This window comes from Prionailurus bengalensis, chromosome A1 (genome assembly GCF_016509475.1).
Source record: "Prionailurus bengalensis isolate Pbe53 chromosome A1, Fcat_Pben_1.1_paternal_pri, whole genome shotgun sequence".
Classification (NCBI taxonomy): domain Eukaryota; kingdom Metazoa; phylum Chordata; class Mammalia; order Carnivora; family Felidae; genus Prionailurus; species Prionailurus bengalensis.
This window is the reverse complement of record NC_057343.1, coordinates 5076946-5097122: the sequence shown is the minus strand read 5'-3', so window position 1 is coordinate 5097122 and position 20177 is coordinate 5076946. Positions and strand designations below refer to the sequence as shown.

At 34.9% G+C, this 20177-nt stretch overlaps 1 protein-coding gene across 3 annotated transcripts in view; it reads right to left on the bottom strand.

Moving 5' to 3' along the window:
- Nucleotides 1–20177, bottom strand: part of NUP58 (nucleoporin 58) — a 49897-nt gene that overhangs the window by 13560 nt on the left and 16160 nt on the right. For 2 of the 3 annotated variants that reach the window (XM_043575428.1, XM_043575438.1), the window contains exons 6-13: nt 17423–17447; nt 16258–16323; nt 15519–15693; nt 12575–12654; nt 10418–10536; nt 9915–9997; nt 6987–7188; nt 1509–1604 (exon numbers count right to left, since the gene is read on the bottom strand). In XM_043575428.1, coding sequence (XP_043431363.1) covers nt 1509–1604; nt 6987–7188; nt 9915–9997; nt 10418–10536; nt 12575–12654; nt 15519–15693; nt 16258–16323; nt 17423–17447 — 846 coding nt within the window. The remainder of the gene's footprint in view (nt 1–1508; nt 1605–6986; nt 7189–9914; nt 9998–10417; nt 10537–12574; nt 12655–15518; nt 15694–16257; nt 16324–17422; nt 17448–20177) is intronic. The other variant, XM_043575443.1, reaches the window with a different exon arrangement.

The window sequence follows — 20177 nt, the reverse complement described above, 5'->3', positions numbered from 1 at the left end:
TTATCAGAGGTCTAATAAACACAGTGCTATTACACAAACCTGCTATTTACTCTTGTGCATCAGACTTCTGAAGAATCAGATTAATTCTGAAATGAACATTTTGATCTATTGAGACTAAGTTTAAGACCCATCAGTAATTTTTATACAGAACAAGCTATAAAGAACAAGATCGTATTAGTATTTTCTCTCCCAGATTGACTAGAAATTTTAGTGACCACTGAAATATGGTGTTAGGTCAAACAGATATAAACACATCTACTTAGGGATATTTCATTTCGGGAAAAAAAAAAAAAACTAAATTCATAAGCGTGACATGCACAAGAATTTAAACACCAAGTACCATAAGACAACTTTTACTCTGCTTTTTACCAAAACCTTTTCACTTAAGAACCTTCACCATTGAAAAACTGCATAATTACAAAACAGTTAATCACATTAAATCTACTCAGCAACACAGGCTCCTGCCACATACCAGCCGATTTGACAATTGAGAAATTTCGAGTGGGAGATCATTTTTCTTTCTTAATAGTACTAGTCATGATTTAAATAAAAAAATATTTTTCGTCATATGAAGTTCAAGAAGAGATTCTGCTAAGTACTTAAAGACTTGTTTCCATTCTCCTCAAAGTCAAGTGATCTAAAAATAAAATTCAAATTCTTCTTAGGCTACTCTGCAATAGTCCATCTAAAATAAGGAGTCTGAGACAGTATTATATAGCCTATGACGCTAAGAAATATGATGGCAAACTGAATTATAGACTATAGGAAATATGCTGTCTACTATAATTCTAGTAATTCCAGTAGAGTTTACTATATTAAGTAACCTTGATTGCTCACAGACTTCCACTCTTACGATGATATATTTTAGTGGAAATAATATATTCATTATATGACAATATGCTTGTCAAAATACATTCTACTGTCAAATACCCATACCACAGAACTGTGAATACGTTTATATGTAGCATGATGATTGGCAGAAGACTTACCTTACTAGAGTTAACTTATAAAACTATTGTTATGTATACAAGTATGCATAAAGGCAGCTATGCCAAAAATGCTTAGCAAAGGACAGAAGCTGAGCTGTCCAATTTATAATAAAATTATTTTCTCATCTAAAGTGTTCATTTACAGAAAAAGAAGATAATGATTAGATGTCCAGAAGCAGTTTGGACTCTAAAATGATGTGATTAAGACCACTGGTTTTTTAAGTTAAATTTATTAAAACTAAGTAACTTGCAAGTTCATATTTTAGCATATTGCTTTGAAAATATGAACATCCCTACCAATTAATTTTACTGTTCTTTTTTTATTTACTATTCACTGAAGATGAAATGATTTAAGTTCTAATTCTAATACTAAAAAGCACTGATTATGTTTGGAGAGCTGTTTTTGTCAGATGGAACCTTAACTACCAAAATAGCAGACCCTCTTAGAAATTTTTTACAGACTAGTATCAATTCAAATGTATAATAGTCCAAGGCAATATTAGAAAAGTTAAAGTGTACCTCCAAGGTTTGAAGAACCTAAGCCACTTGACTGCAAGCCAGTGCCAATACCTGAGCCGAATGGTCCAAAACTAACTCCCAGAGATGGCTGTGGCCCTAGTATAAAAAAAAACAAAAAAAAAACGGGGGGGAAAAAAAACAAATTTGCCTTACTCTTTCAAGATTAAAATTTCTTTATGAAATTATTTCTAAAATAAACAGTGATTAATTTTAACAAATTCTATTTGCTAAAAGCCAGTTTTCAGGTATCTCCCCAGCCTGATTTACCTAACCAAAAAAAAAGTTTTTAAGTAACTTGTTCACACTAGACAATTAAAAGAGGCTTAGCACATCGAAAGATGTTATTTTAACCTCCTAAATAATTTGAAATCTTTAATGTATTGTAAATTGTAGTTCTTTTGGTTTTCTTTCTAAAATGATTTTAGATCTCCCCACTTGTTTTCTGATAAAATTAGTTGGTGTAATCAGTAAAAGGTTTTTACTTTTTTTTTTTTTAAAACAAGCTCCTCATCGTTAGAGTCAAGTCTCAACTGATCAGAGACTGACGCTAACGTGGCAAAACTATCATGTTACTTCATAAGAGTAAGTACCCAAAAAACTAGGCATTTTTTATATGAAATATAAATGATATATACAATAAGTAGATAAAAAACAAGACAATGTTTTATTTCATTAAATTTATTGTTCATTTTAAAGCAAATCAATTACACAGTAACATGACAATTCCAACTTGTTCACAAAAAGTGATAATTGAGTCTATTATTAAGCTCTGCTACATTACACCACTTATCACCTGATTAAATAAGATAATGAACATTTACAAAGGCACCGCTGTGTACCTTGACAGATTCAATACATTCAAGATTTCAATTCAGAAGTTTCTTTCCAACATTTTGGAAAATGTACTCAGATGCAGAACAATTATTAGTCATCCTTTTCCCATTCATTAAAGATTTTGTCTGAGTCTGTTTGGCAAGAATAGCATCAAACTTACTAGCCTCTCTTTTTTTAACTACTTTTTCTTTAACTAAGCAGAATACAAAAATCTAAAAATCTCTCATTTGATAAATAATTTATGAAAATTATTCAATAAATCTCATAGTACAATCTTCAGTCTTGTCTTTTTCAAGCACAGTGATCAGTGCATCTCAAAGTTGAGGGAACTGCCAAAGTAATATACAGATTGAAATTTAAACTCTTCAAAAAAAATCAAAGCCTTCAAGTTGTTCAATGAAGAATGAGGTTTGTATATTCAAAAGGTAGTGTACAATTACAAAGCATTAAAAAAAAAGAAAAAGAAAAAGAAAAAGAAAACCGAGGAACTATATTTTGCTACCCTAGGACAGAAACTGGACTTTTCAAATAGCTTCTACCCAGAAAATAAAAAGTAAGAACTAATAGCAGCCAGAGTTCTTATACTACTATTAAAAAATAAATTAAAAAAGGATTTAAATTTTTACATCCAGTTTGAGATCAATTTGAGAATAAAATACCTGCCTAGCAGCTCTTTTGTAAAATGTTACTATAGGAAAAAGAAACTAAGCATATTACTTTCTTATTTCTAACAAAAATAATACGTAGAAAACACACGTCCAGTTTCTTTAACACTGAGAGACTTAAGTGTCACATGTTTATAGGAGGCACTGCTGGTGGAAGGCCCTAAAGAACAACGCACACCACAGCCCTCAACCCTACAAGTCGTTAAGAGTTACTCAAATAACATGCTTTTTGTTGTGTGTGGGTCTGTTTTTAAGAGTAACCCTAATCATCAATATTCAGAATATAGGTAATCAAGAACTCTGACAATGACAAGACTTTCCATTGCACAACAGGTACATGATACTTTGAGTTTTGTACCTTCACACAAATTCTGAAGGCAACATCATTTATAAAACTAGTAGGCAAATGTATAACATTTTTTAATATTAAAAACATGATAAATATCTCCCACGCCAAAGTATTAGCATATATTACACTCTGGCCACCATATAAATTAGTTTCACTATTAGAAAGCAGAATCTAAATCCTTCAGGCAAAAGTCACGTAAACAATTCAAGAAATCTGTTTCAAAATCTGAAGTCATTCAATGAGAGGCTTAGTTCCATAAATAAAACCAAGTTAGTAGTAATATATCCCAATAATTGCCCAAAGTGAAATCTTCACGTAGAGTAACATTTTACAAAAGTTACCGGATAACATATTCACACACAACAAAATCAAGTTCAGCACTGTAATTCATATTTTCCAGAATAAATTCTACTTTCTTAAAAGTAAAACTGCATTCACAGGAAAAGGACTAAAGTGCTAAAATTTTTTAATAATTTTCAATAATTACTCAAAATATCTAATGTAATTAGTATGATTATTCCTAGGTCATATTTTAAAAATAATTTTTCTGAAAAACAAAAAAAATGCCTTTTCCCCCAATTTGAAAAATTTTACTTACTGATTTAACGGGGAATGTTCCTTTGGTTGTTAAACACAACAAAACCAGAAAACTACAAGAAACTAAAATGAAATACTTAACGTTTCCTATTTAACACTACATCTTAAATGTCCAAACCTACACTAAAAGCTAGAAATTAGGAACTCTAACAAAATGTCTCAGCTCTCCTTAAAAATAGCAGCTAAGTCACATGAGAATAGTCTTCTTATGTAAACATCAAGAACTTTTTTAAAAGTGTCAAAACACAACAGCAAAACTTAATCCCAGTACGTTAGCTTAGAACAATCTATGCTAGGTTAAAATTATATTGGTAATCCTAATGTAAAATATCTTAAGCTTTTTAAGAGGCTTCAAAAGCACTGATGGACAAGTGTACTCAAGATCTACTTATGTGTAATTTATCCATGTACTGATGCTTATTTCACACATAATTAGCCCGCTGGTTTTCGTCAGTTTTCTTCAGCCTTGAGAAACAATAACCATAAATCACGCAGGCCTAAGACCTATTCTATTTTTTTCACTTAAAAACACCAAAGTTAAGAAGTCACTTAAACCCATACCTCCACCTCCAAGAGAAACCACCTTCAGAAGGTGGCAGCCTAAGAAAGCTGTCTGCATTTTTTATATTAATGAAGAATCCATATGCAACTAAAAGCAAAACCCCTGACAATTCAAATCTTGCACACATCAACAGTGATATATAAAAACAGCACACAAGCCTTACCTAACTGAATCTAGACGGTCTTTAAAATTATTTGCACTTAAAAAGCAAAAGATATCCTCAAAGTCACAGGACATAAAGATTAAGTCACCGAGTGAATACAAAGCACAGAATTTCTCAACAGGCTGTAACTCATCAAATCGGTCTGTATCTAGGAGACCTCATCCATCTCACTGCAGTGGTGACAGGACTGAAATAACGAACATTCTGACTACAAGACGCATAAAGGAACGCACTATATGGAGCTGGGAAGGCCTTCAAGAAACAGAAGACATAAAGCAAAATTTTTATTACTACTGTTTTAAACTTCTCAGTTCTAAAAATCACACAACTCAAAATGTAAACGGGGAAGCCCTCATACAGGCTTCACAACTGCAGGGGGCCGCAGCTGCCCTGAAGCCTGGCAAAGGTCACAGAGGAAATTAAATGAGCAAAGGCTCCGCAAGATGATTACTCTAAATTAAGCCAACACTCTCCATCACCACGGAGAGCAAACACCATACTCAGCTCATTGTTTACCTTTGTACCCTCGGAGCCCAGCACATAGCAGGCACTCATATTTGTAGAATGAACATACATCTTCATATGTCCATGAACATAAAATGTATGAGTGAAAACCTACAAACCTCTCAAGACTGTCTATATAAAGGAATTAAAAAACAAAAACCAAAACCAAAAAAAACCCAAAACACAAAATGTAACAACCCTGATAAGTGGTTTTGCTTCAAATTTAGCTGTATACCACAGAATATAAAATTCACTTATCCCATGACATTTTAAACAACTGACTTTTTTATTTTATTTATTAAAATGGAAATCCCTTATGTTTTAAAGGACACTTAACCAAAACCCATGCTTATCTGATCTTTTTTAGGATTAATATTGGCTCTGAAAGGTAAGTTGGTACTATGTTGGCTTGATTAGCTGGTTAAATAATCATGAGACTGATAATCATAATTATGGGACTGATTCCTATACTGAATCAGTATGACTATCAAGTCAGTATAGGAATCAGTTCCATAATGACTTTTTTCCTCCATAACTCGAGAATGGAATCCTACACTCCAGCCAGCTAGAGAACTAGTAGATAGCGCCACTAGGAGCCACTATTCACATGGGTCCAGCCACGGAATGTGGAGGATTTGGCATAAACCAATCACCAGCCATTCACTGATGGTAAGTCGATTCTGTCATCTCCAAATGTGAAGAACAATTTTTAAACCGCCAATAGTGAAAACCAGAGAATGTTTCCCTAGTAGAGGCAGCCTGAATGCAATCTAGATATGTCTTTTTTCTTTCTTTTTTTTTTTTTTTTTTTTTTACTTTTTGAAATTTACTCTTTGACTATATGGAACTCTCAGAAAGACACATGCTATAGGATAATAATAAGCATTACTCAAAAATTTCTGAATGAATAAAAAAAATCAATATCCATTAAGACGGTATTTTCTCTGTCATACTTCAAGCCTGACAAAAAGGAGACTGTAGGAGTAAAGATAACAATCTCCCAGAGACACAGGACCAAACTCCACACTGCAGAACTAGACCACAAAAAATGTTTCTTTTGTCAGAAGTGGAATTAAACTAAGGACTCAAATTATCTGCTTTCTAGTATCTCACCAATTATTTTCATCATCTGCCCAGCTTTCCCAGTTCATACTTCTTAATGTGCAATCCAGAGCATCTCAAAACATCTTTTTCCTGCTCCTGCTACTGTTCTGTTCATTCTGAAAAGGTACAAATAATTCTAGCATGTACTTTTGTCCAAATTTGGTTAAAAGAACCTGTACTGTTTGTAGTCATTATACATAAAAACAACCAACTGATCTTCAACACACCTTCAGTCATAAAAATGTACTTCATCCTAAATGTGGGTACTCTGTAATCACTATGTATGAGGAAACAAGAATGCACCATCTATCCGTATCATATATGAGAAATGCTATAATGGCTGAATTAGCTTTGACTTTAAAACAATAAATGATACAATCACGATTTTAGAACGTGTTATTCTTAAATGTAATTCGGTAGTGAAACACCATGTTCTAAAGGGTATTTATAGCAATACAGCAAATAACATTAAGTAATTCACAATATTCAGTATCTAACTGATGAATAATTATTGCTAAGACTACCCTGCATTTTTTATCAGGTATATGTTTATAATTGTGTCCATCATAATTTTTAGATTATACTGGAATAGCTACTCATAGAAATTTTTCAGTGCTAACACAAAAGGAAGACTTATAAAAATGCACATAAATGTTCTGCATTTTAACAGTAAGAAGCTATAACTTGAATGCATTCAGACCTGTAGCAGGCTGTTGCTGCTGTGTAAGAGTTGCAGCCATGGCAACGGCTGCCGCGTTTGGCATGTTGCTGAAAGGGGTGGGTCCAGTAGTAACTCTGGGTGCGTTCTGCCACTTCTTGGCTTCTGCTCGCCTGGCTTCGAACACATCTACAGCATCTCCCAAGAACATTTTCCTGTAGCCAAGGTACTGTTCTTTTAGCACCTAAGGGAAAGAAAAAAGAAAAGGTTAATCAATCAAGTTCTGTGTTGAATCTGGTAATACGGGAACAATCTAAGTAGGAAATAAGAAGATCAAAGACATTGCCAATGCTATACATTCCCCCTAAAGCACAAATCAAAGTGCTATTAATGCATGGAATGTGAAGTGATGCATGCAAGCTCTAACGCTCTCTTGAGTATTTTCTTCCCTAATTTTGTCATGTCTTTACAATAAACTGCCTAAAACATTCTGGCTCCATGAGGCCTCTTTAAAACGAGTTAGCTAGTAACATCTAAAATTCCATTTTCAATATTCTAGTTTTTCACGATTGCTGCCCCCTCCAACATCCAACCTCTTGATAACTTTTAGATGCAAAAAGCTGAAAACATGTACTACATATGTATGTGCTAAATGCCTTCTTTAAAAGGCCTGGGTGACATGTGTTAAAATAAGTGACTTCAGCAGAGACAGCTTGGAGGGTTTAAAAAGGGTTTTCACTTTATCAATATTGTTTGACTATTTTACCATGAGAATGACTCATGTTGAGCTTGCATAACCAAACGAGGAGGGGGAGTGAGTTTACAATTTCAGAGTAAGAAAGAAAAATTACCACGTTCATCAAGTGGGCTCGTTCACCCAATGCAGCATCTGCCTTGATTAAGGCCATTAACTCACATCAGAATTATTAGATACTTTCATTAAGGGTTTAATCAAATTTTGATCAGTTTTAAACAACTTTTTAAAAAGATATAGGATTTTCAGATTTCCTACCATTCTCAGCAGTAATGTCTTTTTGGTCTTAACAGGTAGAACACTTAGCAATCTTACTGCTATTTATAGTATTTAAAAGTTATCATCCCCTTTTGTGTGGATGTCAGTATTTGATGTTCTGGTTCCAGACTTTCCTACCTCTTTAATGTACTGAAGCAGGCCTGCCAAGCACTGAAAACTGGGGAAAATGCAGTCAGAAGTAGAGTATGTGATGTCAGAAGAATGAGTTTTATTAGAAGTGATCTCCCCCTAATCCATCCTCTTCTCTCTGTGTAATTATATGAATATAGCCATACAATGTTTGGCATTAGTAGTCCATCAATTTGTTCTGCTTCAGATACTGGAAAATAATCACCTGCCTTAGAGACTTGAAAGACAATTGGTTTAAGGAGAGAAAAGAAAAAAAGAACAGCTATCAGCCTTGATTTGTATAGTTAATTGATAAAATGTCCAGTTTTGTTAATGTCCTTGGGGCCTGGCTGGCTCAGGTAGTTTAAACCTGCTTCAGCAGATTATCTCATGAAAAACAATACAAAAGGAACAAAAATTAAAAAACGACCTCCTGTGAGATTTCTGTAAGTAAATGAAGCTAGAAATTATACTTTGGTCACTAAATGCAACTGAAAATAAATGGCAAATCTGATCATGGAACATTCTTTGGTTCCTGGAAATGTATATTACAATGTACATTACTAAAAAACAAAAGAAAAGAAAGAAAAAAAAAAGAGAGAGAGAGAGAGAGAGAGAGAGAGAGAGAGAGAGAGAAAGAAAGAAAGAAAGAAAGAAAGAAGAAAAGAAAGAAAGAAAAAGAAATAAGAATACCAGACAGGAGAAACTGCCATTGAAAAAGCATGTATACTTACAAATGACATGTCTGGAAGTTGCTTTAAAATGTTCCAGGGGGAAAAAGCATCCCTGGGTGGGAAACTGACAAAGCAAGGCAGGATCCTGATAATGGGTGAAGCGGAGAGTGGGTACCTGGCATTCATTACAACAGTGCCCTTCTTTTTGTGTGTCTATTTGAAAACTTTCATAATAAAAATTAAGGAAAAAAAAAACTGCACAACACAGACTTCAAAGTACCAACAGAGAATCATCTTTAGTACTTTAATAAACTAATTTCAAGAAAATTCGATAAAAATTCCTCCTTTAAAACTATTTTAAAAATCTGGTTTAGAATTTTAAGTATATTAAAGCAAAAGCTCCAAAGCATGCTCATTTCAAAACCGGTATAATTTATGGGGCGCCTGGGTAGCTCAGTTGGTTAAGCATCCAACTTTGGCTCAGGTCATGATCTTGCAGTTCGTGGGTTTGAGCCCCACATTGGGCTCTGTGCTGACAGCTCGGAGCCTGGAGCCTGTTTCAGATTCTTTGTCTCCCTCTTTCTCAGCCCTTCCCCCTGCTAACACTGTCTCTGTTTCTCTCTCTCTCTCTCAAATAAACATTAAAAATAAAATTAAAAAAAAAAACAAGACCTATGTAAAATTAAAGCAGCACAAAATACTTTTGCTACTAAGAATGTTTCTTTTCTGCAGTGCTGCTCCTAGTTTAAAGACATGGAAACAACCTAACTGTCCAACAAATAGGATGCGTTAAGGAAACTACGCATATGTATGTGTATATATATATATATACACACACACACACTGAAATCCTATGTAACTACTAAAAATGATATTGAAGAAATATGTATATCAATGCAGAAAATTGTTTACAATATACTACTGAAAAAAGTTAAGATAGCTGATTGCATAGAACACTTGGATCTTTTTGAAAAAACAACAGATATTATCTGTGATTGTATCTGAGCATGATTGTGGATTGTTTTAGTTTTAGTCTTCTTCACTTATATGTAATTTTAGCTATTCCTGTAATTAGCATGAATGCTTCTGCTCCGCAAATGAATACTTCACTTGGGTCTAGATATACAGATACATGAACTGGTAATGAAAACTTACCTTTACATTTTCATGAATAGACTGAAGTTGTGCAGCTAAAGCTACAAATGTTTGATAAATTTTCTGCATAGCCATTGACAAATCTATAAAAGAAAGTTATATTATCACACAAATATACATGTAACATAATCAGTATTATTTTTCTATGACTTGAGTGCAGTTTTTGGTACTAAAAGTGTAGGAGGCACAAGACCACATCAATATTTCCATGACTGAGAGAAGAGAGCACAGCGAATTGACTGAGAGCAGGGTGTCTGAATCAGTCATCAGGGGGAGGGGAGAAGGCCCTGAAACTTCTGCCTTGGTCAGCATAATAACAGTTCATAATAAAGCATTTTCTATTTATGGAGAATAAATATCTAATAGCAAGGAAATTGTATAGCAGCTCAAGACAACTACTAGCAGTTATGTAGAATATTATGTGACAACACCTTAACCTCTCTCTCTTACTAAAAAACAGTGCTATCAAAAAAAAAAAAAAATCACCACAGAAAGCATGTTACCTTGAGGAGTTATATGTGAGTTATTTGCTTGTGTGGCAAGATGGTTTTCTAGCTCTTCAATCTGCTGTCTGTACTGCTGAAGCTGTACCTCAAACTGCTGAACCAAGATTCTGAAGTAGCTATACAAAAACATTTACAAAGTCAGATCAAAGTTTTAAAAATGCTATTTTCTTTACATTAAAATAACCAGTAAATAAATATATGCCCCCATTTAAGTAGGGCCTTTGACTTAGTCTGAGGACATAAGGATATGGCATAGATATTACTGAAACCAGAACCAAAACTTGTGAGTTATCAAGGTATCAAAAATAGATCATGAAATTACTCCAATCATGATTGGAGTAATAGATTACTCCATCATAGATTACTCCAATCATGAAATATCCCAATTAAGAGACAATCTACAAAATAACTTTCTATGCTTTAAAAGTATCAACGTTATGAAAGACAAAGACTGAATAACTGTTACAGACTGGGAGAGATGAAGGAGAAATGAATGAGTGAGAAGTGAATGGGAACCTGGAATAGAAAAAGTACATTAGTGGAAAACAGGATACTGGAAGAAAAAAATGCACATTAGTGGAAAAGTCAGTAAAATTCAAATAAGTTCTGTTGCTTGATTAGTAACACCCCACCTATGTTAATTTCCTGTTCTCGATAATTATACTGTGGTTACACAGTATTTTAACATTAAGGGAAGAAAGGTAAGGGATATAAGGAAATTCTCTGTACTATCATTTTTGGAAATTTTCTGTAAGTCTAAATAAGTTCAAAAAAGTTTTTTAAAAAGTGCAACTGTCAACCAGATTTTACAAGTACTTACAGTTCTCATATTTATAATCTGAAAACACTATAGTGTCTACCGAAAGCATGTAATTACTGCTACTATGCTGCTAAATTTAACCAGAGAATGCCAGATAAATAAAAGGGACCTTGAATAGTATACAAAGCGTGCTGTATGTAATTCTGTAAGAAATGGCCAACTACGAAAGCTTTTTGCAATGGAAAATGATACAATTCACCCATTTCAAAACCAGCTCTGATGGCAGCATGAAGAATAAAAAGGATAAACTACTAGAAGTCCAGTGAGGAGCACAGCCCATGCTAATCTGAATAAGATAATCAGAGTATCACTGTCCTTGTTAACACGTCCTGATTTTGATCACTGAACTGTGGTTATGTAACAGAATGTTCTTACGTTTAAGCAATACACACTGAAGTACTTTAGCATAATGGGCATCTGTCTGCAAAGAACTCAAACTGTTCAGGGGGAAAATATGTATATATATTAGAGAGAGCAGGGAACAAAACAAACATAGTAAAAATATTAACATATAAGGAATCTCGATAAAAGATACATGGGAATTCTTTGTTTCCTTCTTGAACTCTTCTCTAAGTCTGAAATTATGTCACCATCAAAAGTTAAAAGAAAAAAGGGGTGAGAAACTAGGAGTCAGACCTCCACCACTCCTCATGCCTCGGGCCCCTCATCTCGAAGACTGGGATAGTGACAGCTGTAGAGGTTTTGTGGAAAATGAGATAAAGTATGTCAAGTGCTAAGTGCACTGCTTGGCCTATGGTAAGCATCTGATAAATATTAGCTATCATTAGCTCTAGCAACATGAAAGAACATAAAGAGACAAGATAGATATCACTCGGCAACTAGACAGACACACCTCCTGGGTGAGAAGGTTGCAAGTGGATGTTTTTTATTTTAACTTATCTACATTTTCTAACTGCTCTTTCTGATGATTTATTATCTGTGTGAATAAAGCTATGCAAACAAGTGAAAGGGTTAAACTACTTCTAGAATGCCCTGTTTAAGGAAGGGATTATCATAAAATTATTTTTAAATTAAAAAGTCCTTGTTGGTAAAAATATCTACTACCTGCAATATTTAATACAGTGGAAAAGGCCATAACATGCAAATAAAGTATAACTGCATAACACTGGTTAAAAGCTCAGATCTTAGCCATCACTTACCCTTCAATAAAATGAAGATAATGGACTGCCTTCTTAGGGTTATTGTGAGAATTAAAAGGAGAAATCCATGTCAAGTGCTTATTAACCCAGGCTTGCTACATAGTAAACTACAAATTCTTGGCCCATATATTGTACTGTTTTGCTTTCCTAAAGTGAGAAAATCCAGTAACTTACTCGGCGGGAGCTGTGTTTTCATGTTGGAGTCCAGGTGGTGTTTTCTGGGTTCTTAAAGCTATTTCAGCATTCTTTAACTCCTAACAGATCAGAGGGAGGGAAAGAAAGACAGAAAGACAGAAAGACAGAAAGAAAGATTAACCAGTTAAAAGCCAGGTTAAAAATACCAATGATCTCTGGACTGAAACTTCAAACAATGCCACTCTCATGCTCCGAGAACACGTCACATTTAACCTGTTTTACAAGTTACCAAAACCTCTTTCCAAAGTATACTTTTAATGAAGGTTATGATAAATTTAAAATGAGCTTCTATGTATTTTAAGAACTATGGACTTCTATACAATCTGTGAAGTTAATTCATCCACAGCAAAAGACTCTGCTATTATTTAAAAATCTTTAAGGGGCACCTAGGTGGCTCAGTCTGTTAAACATCCAACTCTTGATTTTGGCTCAGGTCATGATCTCATGAACCATGAGATCAAGCCTCACATCCAGCTCTGGGCTGACCGTGCAGAACCTGCTTGGGATTCTCTCTTTCTGCCCCTCCCCTCCTCGTGCAAACATGCACACTCTTTCTCTCAAAATAAATAAACATTTTTTAAAAAGTGCCTTCTTGAGGCCTCTGTGCCTCAGTCATACCTTGTACCTAGAACATAGTACCGAACTGACTTAATTCACTCTCGCTAGTATATCATATGTATTTTGATCCCAACACTTCTGCTGAAGTGGTAAAACAGCAGATGTTAAAAATGTTCACTGACTCCACGGACTCAATGATATAACCGCAACAAAGCATTTGGCACCTACCCTACCCAAAAAGAAGTTTAACTACACTACTTGTTTAAACTCTTTGAGTTATGTACCCCCCAAAATGAAGTATTTAAAAGACTTTGCTTCCACAAGGTTCTGGTGTTTCCAACCACAACGCTGCTCCTCACCTCAGAATTGCTTTTATTTCCCCAAAAGGCTTTCTTTGAAGAAAAGGGTTTGGGGTTAAAGATTGAGAACTACTTCACTAAGGGAATCAGAATATTTTTTCAATAGATAATTCACTGAAGTGTGGGTAGAGCACTAACTGCCGTAAATTAGAAATAAAATAAGTTTAGATCAAATTTCTTTGATATCACCTACAAAATTTTCTAAACCCAACTTAGAGGACTTTAGCCCTAAGGAAGCTTTCTTTGATTCGTCCTCTTCTTCATTTGCCACCTTTATATTCTACCCAAACTTTCATTATTTCATTTGCTCTTTTAGTCTTTTAGTGCCTTTCGGGTTGTGTTTTTATCTCTGAAAGACTATTAGCAAGTCTAGTACATAAAAAGTATTCCAAATATTTATGAATAGAATCATCTGGTACTAAAGTCACAACGGATCCCATTATAGCATTCACCTCTTTCTGAGTTGCCTCCTCTATTACTGTGTTAATGAAATTTTCCATAGAATTTATACAATTTCATACATTTCACATATGAAATTTGTGACTTCATGTAATGTTTAATCAGAGTCTAATCATTCTGCACCAGAAGCATAACATTTTCTTTCTCCTAGATATGACATATACATACATATATATGTGTATACACACACACACACACACACACACACACACGAGGAATAAGAGAAAAAGAAACATGGGAGAATATTTTATTTGTATTTAACCAATGTGTGTAGGCAACCAGGAAATCTGAAAGCAGACAACAAAGGCTTTGAATTCCTTTTAAACATCATAGTTTAGAATAGCTACTTTAGTAACACATTTTCATTAAAAATATCACGAAAGTATTCTCCAATAGTTGACTTAAAGACTTAAAGGTAAGCACACACAAATTTCTAATTTTAAAATAAATAAGACCGGGGAATGTAATGTACAGCATGGTGACTACAGTTAATAATAATGTATTCTATATCTGCAAGTTGCTAAGAGAGTGGATCTTAAAAATTCTCATCTCAAGGGGGAAAGGTTTTTAGCTAAGCATGGTGGTAGATGTTAACTAGATTTGTTGTGGCCATTTTGCAATAAAAATAAATACTGAATCATTATGTTGCACAGCTGAAACTAATGTAGTGTTATAGGTCGATCATATTTCAAACAAAAAAGACATATAAGCAACTTTAATATTTTTACTTAAAATATAAATCATCTACCATCATTCTTCCCCACCAAAATAGATAAGAATATATATATATATATATATATATATATATATATACACACACACAAAGTATGTATTTTTGTATATATTTAATATTTACAAAGCATGATATAGTTTTTATTTAATCACTGACAGACTTTTAAAAAACATTTTTCTGTCTAGCTTGTATAATGCAGCAACTTAGCCAGTGGTCACTCTTAGAAAGCAAACTAGTCAGGAGCATCAACTCTAGAGTTGGATTACCGGGGTCAGAAACCAAGCTCTTCCATTTACTAACAAAGCTCTCTGCCCACTGTCTTATTTATATAAGGAAGATAAGAGTGCCTACCTCACAGAGCTGTCATGAAAACTAAACCGGACTAATAAATTGCTTAAAAAACCGCCTCATATGGGGCACCTGGGTGGCTCCGTTGGTTAAGCATCTGACTTTGGCTCAGATCATGATCTCATGGTTCATGGGTTCAAGCCCCGCATCGGGCTCCACACTGTGTAGAGCCTGCTAGGGATTCTCTCGCTCCCTCTCTCTCTGCCGCTCCCCTCCTCGTGCTCGCTCGCTCTCTCTCTCTCTCTCTCTCTCTCTCTCTCTCTCTCAATAATAAAAACTAAGACAAAAAAAACACTGCCTCACACACAGTAAGCACTCAATACAAACTAGCAACTATTATTATTACAGCAATTTAAAACTGTACAAGCTATATGTAGTAAATCCTGATTTTACAAAAGACAGATTTCATTCGAAAAAAATGTGGCAAAACAAAACCCTCCGGTAAAACGACTGTAAGTTCATTTACCTGAGCAGTTTCTATTTTCAACTTGTCAATATTGAGAGTGTTTCTCTGTACTCCACTGGCAGCTAGTGACAGAAGCTGCTTCAGAGCTTTAATGTCTTCTTGTACTTTAAGCATTGCTTTTGAAGACATTCTACTGATTTCTTCTTGTACCTGTTTCTGTTCCTTCACAAATTTCCTAAAAAGATACATAAAACTAAATTGAAAAAAAAATACACCTTTGGTTTCTTATAGAAAAAAAGTACCCTTACAACAGGCTGGCCAGAGTCCTAGTGTTTTAAGAAGGAAATATTGGGGCGCCTGGGTGGCTTGGTCGGTTAAGCGTCCGACTTCAGCCAGGTCACGATCTCGCGGTCCGTGAGTTCGAGCCCCGCGTCGGGCTCTGGGCTGATGGCTCAGAGCCTGGAGCCTGTTTCCGATTCTGTGTCTCCCTCTCTCTCTGCCCCTCCCCCGCTCATGCTCTGTCTCTCTCTGTCCCAAAAATAAAATAATAAACATTGAAAAAAAAAATTAAAAAAAAAAAAAAAAAAGAAGGAAATATTAAAAATTCAACTACAGTTCACATTCTTTTTTGAGAATGACAGTTAACAAAAATGTAAGTCCTGTTCTGCTTTCTCTGTAGTTTCTAAAAACATTAAAATTTTTACCCAAGTTAAAACGTTTAAGAGAAAGAGACGTTCCCCCTAAAATATATGCTAGCATTCTTCAAAATGACTTATCGAATTATGTTTGACACACTTACTGGAGATTTTCAACATCCTGGCAGATGACAGGAGGTAGATTTTCATCCTTCAGTGCTTTACTATCCCTAAGAAAAATGCCACAGATGTATTAAAGCCATTGAGGTAACAAAAAGCTGACGGCTGAGTTCCACTAGAGTATGTTAAGAGAGAAGCAAATCAAGCAAATATTCCCCATTTATACATTTCATGAATGATTTCAAAGCTCTTTATAAACAACTATAAATTTCTTGACCTTTAAAATAACTTTAACAATTCACCTGACATAGAGAGATCTTTTCTAAAAAGACTGGCACCTATTATAAGTAAACATAAATGCATTTGACTAAATGTTTAAGAAAAAAATTTAGAAAATACAACAGATTAAATATTGAACTAAGTTCCCCCGGCTCAAAAATTCTACGACTGTCATTTCATTCAGTTAAAAAATATTAAAAAATTCTTTAAAGAGTCTACAAAACTTCTCATAACGAGACGCTCCAAATATTTTACTTTATTTTATAATTTCAATTTGTTTTTCAATAAAATAAGACCTAGGAATAGCTTAAGGAAATCATACATGTGTAATGAGGATAGGAATAAGTGAAATTTGGCATGCCATAATGTAATTACCAGTTAAATTTCAGTCACAGATTTGCTACTAACTCCTTGCTATAACCTCTAGGCAAATCTCAGTCTTTCAGCTTCCTATTTATGTAATAGGGCTAAAATATACACAAGATGTTTCAGAGGCATGAACTTGATCATTTATTTACAAGTGTTTTATTTAATGTAAAAAGGAGGTGAGAAAATACAAGTGGTAGTAAAAATAATGATCTTCGAACATATGATGTATATGGAGGCTCTTCTCCCTCTTCATCATCATAAAATAAATGGTACTGGTGTAGTAACTTACATATAAAAGGTATGTTTAGATATAAAATTGGACACAAAGTGTTCTAGAAAGAATTGGTTATAAGTTTTTCAAATGATTAAAACCTGAAGATTTGACCATCCCATAATCTTTCCAGAGCATAGGTTTATTATTTATTTTTGACAAAAACTGATTCAAAGAATTTTTCTTCTAAATGCCTATATGGTTTCATTTACTTCCAACCATACCATTTGCCTACTATTTAATAAATAAAACTCAATTAAAAGATTTTAAAAGTTAGACTGTAAACTTACTCTGGTCTTGTTCCTGTTTTATCACCTAGAAAATTCAAGAAGCTTCATGTAAACACAGGTCATTCAACAATGTCTTCCAAATAGAAGTTTCAATTCAATGCAAGCTAAGGTATATACAGAAACTGTTCAGCATTTCTTAGACTGCCTCTTAAACAGCATGTGAGGCCATGACGTGTCACCAACTTGAAACAGAGCACGTTATGGAGACATGTTTGTGTACATATAAACAGACAGTTATATAGCTGATTTGTATCTCTCTCATTCAAGGGCCGAATCTTCCTCTTTCAACTGTCTTCCATGAAAAATATTCCGGCCTAGCAGTTTAACTCCTGAAAGTTTTACTTGACACTTTTTTAGATGAGAATATTAAAATATATCAGATGACCTGATCATCTCTAAATATTTTACAAAAGCAGCAAATTTTTTAAAACATGAAGTCTTTAATGTGTGCAGATATAGCAACAACTTTCTCACTAATTACACCTACTTAGTAGTTATCATTAATAGCATATATCTATATAAGCAGAAAAGTAAAGCTCCTTCAGCAAAATGCAGTGACTTACTTTCTGCTCTTCCAGAATTTGTCACTATAAAGACCCACTTATTAAAATTTTTTTTAACGTTTATTTATTATTGAGAGACAGAGACAGAGGGTGAGCAGGGGAGAGGCAGAGAGAGAGGGAGACACAGAATCTGAAGCAGGCTCCAGGCTCCAAGCTATCAGCACAGGGCCCGACACAGGGTTTGAACTCACAAACCACGAGATCATGACCTCAGCCGAAGATGGACGCCCAATCGACTGAGCCACCCAGGCGCCCCAAGACCCGCTTATTTAAAAAAATATATGGGAACACACAAAACTGAATCCCACCAAAGAACCTCAGTGGTCCGTCTTCCAGGCTTTTTCTGTACTTACACATTTTTAAAAGCAGCCAGGATGACTAGAAGTAATATTTCAACACATTTTTTCAGCATGTTGTAAGTTTTCCATGTCACTTAACGTGACTTTAAATGACCATAGGATATGATGACGTAGCTGTATCAGAACCTTTATGCCCAACCCTCTTCTTAACATATGAGCATTCACTACATAAACAATGCTGCTACAGTCGATAGTTATCCATAAATACTTGCTCACTACTTGATTTGTATTCCAAAAAAGAAGAATTTATAGGTCAAAGATTATTTCAGGGAAGGCCTCTGACATATTATCAAACTGATCCTTTAACACAGTTGTTCCAATTTATCCTCCCAACTACTATGAATAAGAGTAGCTTTTCCAAGGTGCCTGGGTGACTCAGTCAGTTAAGAGTCTGACTCCTGATTTTGGCTCAGGTCATGATCTCATGGATTGTGAAATCGAGCCCCACGTCGGGCTCCGCGCTGACAGAGCACAGCCTGCTTGGGATTCTCTCTCTCTCTCCCTCTGCCCCTACCATGCTCGTGCTCTCTCTCTCAAAATAAATAAAAAATAAACATTAAAAAAAAAAAAAGTACTTTTCCCATCACACTCTCAACAATGAACTTATGTTTTAAAAAAATCACTGCTAGTATTTAAGTGGAAAATGCCACTTCATTATAATCCAAATTCCTATTTCTGACAGTACTAAGTAAAACATTTCAAATGTTAAACAAGTATATTTCTCCTTTTGTGAACAGTCTGTTCAGGTTATTTGGGTATCTCTGAGGTATTTTTCTTATTGCTTCTAGGAGCTATTTCAACATTAAGTATATAATTCTTTGTCTCATGTATTTCATGTGTCTATTTCTAAAATTAGATCCTACTTTTAAGATATATCTCAGTTTCAGATGTTAAAATGTGAAAATATAAGCATCTAGAAATGAAGCATTTTAGTCCCAATTTGTCATTTACCTTCTTCCTTTGTCCATGGGGTTTCTTTTGTTTACCTCTTTAATCCAACTTAGTTTATTTTTCCATATGTTGTATTGCACAGATGTTAAGATTTCTCTCCTTCACAGTTTAACATTTCTGAACCTGGTACCCACGTTCTCCAGATGGGTGTCTCCAATTTGATGAGACACAGCAATATAAAGTAGGGATTTAATTTTTTTCTAGATAGTTCAACTTCTTTATTGACTCAAGTACTGTTTTGCTCTCTGACATTCCATTTTTATTATATTTACAAAAGTTTACACACAGACAAACCTGTGTATATAAAACTTAGGCCTGCTTTTAGCTCACTCTGGGCGCGCTGACTAGTGCGTGTAGCTTTGCCTCTCTTAACACCGCGGGCTGCTTTAAGAGCGTCCTACTAGAGCTCCGCGTCTGCTCTTGCCTTCCTGCACACCATCTCCCACGTGGCTCTCCTAACCGTCTTCTTCAAACACGTATCTCAGGTCACATCACCCACATCACAGCCCCGCGAGGTCTCAGCCATCCTCAGTGTAATCCAAAGCTCCTTAACGTGGCACACAAGGCCCCTGGTGACCTCTGGAATCTCATCGTCCTGTTCTGTAGCTGGTCTTCCAGCAGTTCCTCAGAAAAGGGCTAAGATCATCCTCATCCCCAGGCCCAGCTCCATACCGCGCCTCCTCACACAACTTTGCTTCCTACCACTCTTGATCTGATTAAATCCAGTAACGCAGGTCCAGGCTAACTGACAGAGCCACTAGAAAGACACAAAGCCTCAGGTTAAAAAAGAACCCCTTGACACGTAGTAGCAAGTGACAGGGAACCGGAGGTGGCACATGAAGTCACGCGCGCTTATTCCACGTATTCCTTTGGTTCAACTCT